Raw genomic sequence first — 6,390 nt, forward strand, 5'->3', positions numbered from 1 at the left:
TGGCAGCTGCCAGCTCATTACCCGGACTTTCAAAAAATTCTTAAAAAAAATTAAAAAAGACAACGTGGACTTTTAATCTCCCAAATCCTCCATGGCCGACAAAAGTTGTCGGCGCACACGTTATGCAATTTGAAATGTACAAAACAAAAAATTACAACTGTGAATCACATTCTATGGACAATTTATGTTCAAATATACAGACATACAACTATTAAAGCAACACTATGTAACTTTTAGCTGCAGCTGTAGTTCCAATGAGACAACCTATAGGGGGACCGAAGCGGGAAAAGGTACATAGGGTTGCTTTAATACACAGATATTTCTTAGCGTGTACCAACACTTAAACATGTTATATAACTGGAGTCTCAACTGGTTGCCTGGCAACCTCACAGTGATGACAGGAAGTCTCTGCGCCCGGCCCAGGCCACTGAGTCCAGGGTATCAAACTGGATCAACATACTGTACAGAAAACACTGACTGGATCAGATCCCATCTGAACAAATGGCTACTATCGATTTAATAATCTTGAGGAAGTGATTTTACACAAAAAAGATCAGTAAATGTAGCTCTGAAGGAACTATCTGAAGTAGAAAAAAACCCTTAGGATCTCTCAGTTTGGGCTTGGAGATTAAGAAATGGTGACATAAAGACGAGTGGAGGGGTCGCAGCAAGCTCAGACATGTCTGTAATATCAGGATGAGAGGTTTTTAGACAGCGGTGAAAACATTGACATTAAATAACTGTTGGTGAGGTTTATGGATATGGACCAAACCAAGTTACAATGATGTACGTCAGGGACGTGCATTGGTACGGGCTATTGTTGCCCGGGCAACAGCCCGTGGGCACTGATAGGCTCCAGCTGTCCCTCTGGGGAAAGAGCCTGAATACACTTTTCTTTCTTTTTTTTTTGCTGTTGCATCTATAGCATAAGCCCATCATTAGTAAAGTACATTAAATTAAATCGCCACATCCAATTTTGTGTTGTGTACTTTGTTTATATTCTTACACAAGCAGCACCACAAGTAAAAGAGATGGAAAGCCTTTTCCTTCACGTGGCCTGTCCACGTCCCTGATGTACGTGCCCGCTTTGCTGAGCTTGTATCTTTCATGGGAGCTGTAGTTTCTTTCTTTCCTCACAGGGAAAATGTAGTTAACTTTGTTAAAAAAAACACAAAGGTTTAATTTTCTAATAGCACACTCAGGCTACGTTTACATTTCTACGGTTTGGTTTAAAAAACGATTATCTTTTGCTACGTTTCCCCCTCTCATTCCCCCTACTCTGGTGTTCCCCCCTCTCATTCCCCCTGCTCTGGCGTTCCCCCCTCTCATTCCCCCTGCTCTGGTGTTTCCCCCTCTCATTCCCCCTGCTCTGGTGTTTCTCCCTCTCATTCCCCCTGCTCTGGTGTTTCTCCCTCTCATTCCCCCTGCTCTGGTGTTTCTCCCTCTCATCCCCCTGCTCTGGTGTTTCTCCCTCTCTCATCTCCCCCCCCCTGCTCTGGTGTTTCTCCCTCTCATTCCCCCTGCTCTGGTGTTTCTCCCTCTCATTCCCCCTGCTCTGGTGTTTCTCCCTCTCATTCCCCCTGCTCTGGCGTTTCTCCCTCTCATTCCCCCTGCTCTGGTGTGTCTCCCTCTCATTCTGCGACCGTCGATCTTCAAGGCACCTAACCCTAACCTTAACCTTAACCCTAACCCTGATGCTTTCCATGCAGCGCTGCCTGGAAGACGATGTTGGGGGCTTAAAACACCAAACACCGCAACACCGACGCCAACGTTTCACCGTTTGATTGGGTCTCATCGTTCACAATGTCTCGTTCTCTGAGACTAAAGCTACTAGAAGGAATTGATATTGTGAATAAGTCTTGCAGTAACAAATATAAGAAAGTCTTCTGTTGTGAGCGATTTACAGTGGAAAAAGGCATCAACGATTCTTGAAGTATTGTATTACTAACAAGGTAAAATACGTTTTGTTTAATATTTTGCATAGAATTTACCCTGCCAAAAAAGTGTTGGAAAGATTTCAAATTAACATTGATTATAATTGTGATTTTTGTAATTTGGAAAACAAATTATATTTCATCTGTTTTATCACTGTGAACACACGATTGCATTCTACAAAGATTTGGAAAATTTTATTAACAGAAAAACCTGTACGAGTATTTTAATTAATGTATTTGATGTCATGTTATGTTTTGTACTTCATGGTCATGGACTTCAAATCAGGCACCGTTTGATTTTACGTGAACCAATACTCGGTAGTACCGACGTGATTTGGTCGGTACTGGTAAAAGTACCGGGTTCGGTACCCAACCCTAATTCTAGCGTGGCTCCGCTCTCGTACGTACTTCCGCTCCAATCAGCGAACAGAGGGAGTGGCTGAGAACGATGACGTCGAGGTCGTGCACTAGTATGAGTTGTAGTTCCGTAATGGCATCGGAGAAAGATGAGAGCGAAGCCATTTGAAATGAAAGCCCGAGCAAGACCAGTCTTTGCTGAGTTGTGTTGGTGGCCATGATGTTGTGGCCCTCCTCCCCACAGGGTTCGGTATGATTTTCCAGCTCGCTCCGTTAGCGGTGAAGGAGTTGGCTAAGGCTAACGCTAGCGATGCTAAGCCGACGTCACGACCAAAACGTTAGCGATTGGTTCTGGCAGATCCAGAGTGGCTCTGGGCAGATCCAATAGTTTTAAACTTCAACAGAGTACCCGCCTTCAAGGAAGTTAACACTTGTCAATGGAGAGTGGCCAGACTCTCTGGACAAATCAAATGGACCAGAGTCTGGTAGGACCAGAGTCTGGTAGGACCAGGCTAATGTACCAGAGTCTGGTAGGACCAGGCTAGTGGACCAGAGTCTGGTAGGACTAGGCTAGTGTACCAGAGTCTGGTAGGACCAGGGTAGTGTACCAGAGTCTGGTAGGACCACGCTAGTGTACCAGAGTCTGGTAGGACCAGGCTAGTGTACCAGAGTCGGACCAGGCTAGTGTACCAGAGTCTGGTAGGACCAGGCTAATGTACCAGAGTCTGGTAGGACTAGGCTAGTGTACCAGAGTCTGGTAGGACCAGGCTAGTGTACCAGAGTCTGGTAGGACTAGGCTAGTGTACCAGAGTCTGGTAGGACCAGGCTAGTGTACCAGAGTCTGGTAGGACCAGGCTACAGCTCTTCATCATACTTGGAAAATTCCACATCCACAGATCCACATGGACTGGATGGAAGCCCTGCTTCCCTCTGCTGCACCTCAACAGAACACTTAACAAATACAGCCATGAAAAGCTCCAATATTCTACAAGAGAGTCACTTAATTTAACCTTCTGGCAATGTAAGATTGTTTGATGACTTGATGTGTTGTATTTTTAAAATTTTTGATGTTTAAACTTTGCATCAATAAAAAAAAACATTAAACGTTACCATGACAACTACCAGCAACGGGTGCAGTATCCACGCTGCCTCCTGTTTACCCCAGCATGCGCATGCCCAGTATACCAGAATGTTGATGAGATATTTTGGTTTGGGCGTCTTCTACTGGAGACAGAAACACTGGGGTGCACGGAGATCGCTTTTGGCTCAAAACTGCGCTAAATAAAATGGATTGGATAGAAAAAAACAAAACGTTGCAATGTAAATAGTAGTAGTAGCATCAGAACACCGTTGGAAAGACAGATGAAAGAAATGTTGAGTGAAATATCGCATTGAGTTACAGAAGCAGGTGGAACAGAGGGCCAGCCCAGAAGTGACATCATGCCTTTGGCTGCTATTTATTAGGAAATGGAGGATCTGATTTTGGAACTTGCCCTATATACTAGAGCTGTGCAGCTGAAGGAGTTGCTAACTCCGCCCAAACAGCTGACGTATTCATGTGACGCTTCAGAGGAAAGGAAGTCTCATCACTCTAAAACACATTCGCTCGTTTCCTCTCTCCTTGCGTCTCTCCCGTGCCTCCTCGGTGGGAGGGACTAAGACGCGAGGAAGGGAAGCAAGTGGAGGACTCGAGGAGGCAATAACCTCTGGAATTCAAAATCAGGATACCTCGGCCTCTGCAGCATCAATTCTTAAATTCAGAAGTACAATACTAAATCACTTCAGTCAGTGCCACTTTAAAGACTGAGCCAGACCCTGAGAGGCTGCAGCTCTGTGTGTGTGTGTGTGTGTGTGTGTGTGTGTGTGTGTGTGTGTAGACCGTTTGGAACCAGCAGAGTGTGCTGTAACCAAGGTGACGCTCCATCACTGCTCACTGAGACATAAAACATGTCCATGGATGTAGATGTCGTGCTAGACTGGTTTACAATCAAGGTTAGGAGTGAATTCAGAAAGCCAAATTTAATTGAAATGAATAAAAAAATGATATACTACATTTTTAGGAGCATAATGTCTGTCGTGTTCTGGTCCATTTAGTATCCATATTATGTATTTATCCAAGAGAGATTATTTCATATGAACTGTATAGCTCTATCCAAATGAAAAGAAACTTGAGCATTAGTAAAAGCTAAAACATCTTAGCACAAGGTCCCCTTTTTTTCTGGAGCTTTAAACACCGTCTTATGGGCTTCCTCAGCACATGGAGCTTTGGTTTGAATTTCTTTCTTTTTTTTTTTACCCAAAACAGCTCAACAAACTCCACAAAAAACACTAGATGGTGCTTCTAAAGGCAATGAAAAAAAAGCTTTGGTCAAAGCTGTTCCCAAAAAGCAGGTCCTATCTTTCCAGCTGACTACCGTCAAATCTCATTAGTCAGCTGTGTTGGCAACGTGCACTGTGGGATCCTAAAGGGATGCCCTTCTGGAGGACACGGCTTCCAAAATTGCCCCATCACAACATGACTTTAGGGCTGATAGATCAACGGTCAGTCACTGTCAGATCCTGGAATGTTGGTACGAAGCACTCAATAACCATTCCAAAATGGGTCGATGCTGGTTCGGTTGATTTCTCTCGTTCTTTGGACACAATAAAGCCTTGTGAATTGCTTTATACACTGGCTGACATGTCTGTCTCATTGTGAGGAGCTATCTTGAGTGACTGTCTAGATAAGTGGGGTTCTTGTGTTGAGTCCCTGTGCAATACCAGCTGGTGTTCCCCAGGGGGGGCTATTGTCCCCATTGTTCGTTGACATTTGCATCAATCGCCTGGATTCCCATCTGCCTCCCTTCCTTTATCCCTGTGAAATATGCCCTTGACCTACTAATCACAGAGCTCTTGATGGGGTCTCTGCCTGGCCTGACTCAGGACTTGGGTTCTGTGGTTGAATGGGGTTACGAGTTTTCACTGGCAATAATTGGAGCTAAGACCATGGATATGGTAATCAGAGCCAGGAGAGAGAACATGAGATGCACCCTAGAAAGCTAGGAAGTGGACCTTTAAAGATCTACTGCCCTACAAAGGAAAAAGAGACAAATAAATTATAGGTTGACCACTGGAAATCTGTCAAATACATGTAAATGTTTTAGTAATACTATTTATCTACATAAAAACTCTTGAGCTCAAACTTGACTTTTGACCTCTATTTTTAAGTGACTGTACTCTGCCTTTGTATTGGCTGCAAAAAGTGAGAAGTCACGCCAAGGCAAAATGCAGTAACTTCCTCATTATCAATGTTTGGTTGCTGATCACCATTTACAAAATCATTACAGTAACACCTGTTGATCATGGCATATATTTTTTATGATTTAAGAGGAATTCTAGCCATCTACTTATTGCTATCCTGTACCCTGACTATTTGAGTGCTGCAAAACAAAGTCAAAGAGCAGTAACTGGTGTTACGGTGTTCTGCCTTGGTTTCTTGGCTTTTGGAAGGGACTGTTAAGACAACACTTTATTTTCTCAAAAGAAAACTACGAAATTGAGTCTGCAGCCCTTCCATGCAAAACTGCATTTCAGTTTTGAGCTGAATGACAGAGGGACAGCTTCACAGAGGACAAAAAGTTGAGAATTTCACACTAAAAATTCTCATTTAAAATAAATAAAACTCCACTTCATTTGGTCTTTACACATTTTATTTTACTGACAAAAATGACTTAATATTACAGATTTTCTTTTGTACAAATCAAATTTTTACTCAACAAAAAACGGGCCACATGAAACAAACAAAGGCCAGTGAACTTGAAGAGAATCTTCAGTGGCCACATGTTGACCTGGGGAGCCTCATCCACTTGCAGCCACTTCAAAAGGGTAGTACTGGGAGAACTCATGGATGACTTTCAGGGCTTCAGCATACAGCTCTAAATCTGGGGGAATCAATGGACACAACATACTGTAAACCAGCACAGATCAAGTATACATCTTTTATTATATACAGTACGTGTTGCTCAGTCTGTCTGCTCTACTATCCCATTCTACAGCAGTAACATTGAGTGAGATGAACAGAGACATTTATCTTTTTACATAAAAATGATGTTGACAAAGT

General features: G+C 43.3%; 1 protein-coding gene across 1 annotated transcript in view; it reads right to left on the bottom strand.

The window, feature by feature from the left end:
- Nucleotides 1-5,962: 5,962 nt before the first annotated feature.
- rpa3 (replication protein A3) overlaps nucleotides 5,963-6,390 on the bottom strand; it is a 16,644-nt gene continuing 16,216 nt past the window's right edge. The window contains exon 4 of the mRNA XM_028596602.1: nucleotides 5,963-6,211. Within this exon, the coding sequence (XP_028452403.1) occupies nucleotides 6,129-6,211 (83 nt within the window). The 3' untranslated portion in view covers nucleotides 5,963-6,128. The remainder of the gene's footprint in view (nucleotides 6,212-6,390) is intronic.

Source organism: Perca flavescens, chromosome 14 (genome assembly GCF_004354835.1).
Source record: "Perca flavescens isolate YP-PL-M2 chromosome 14, PFLA_1.0, whole genome shotgun sequence".
In the NCBI taxonomy this organism is placed as follows: Eukaryota; Metazoa; Chordata; class Actinopteri; order Perciformes; family Percidae; genus Perca; species Perca flavescens.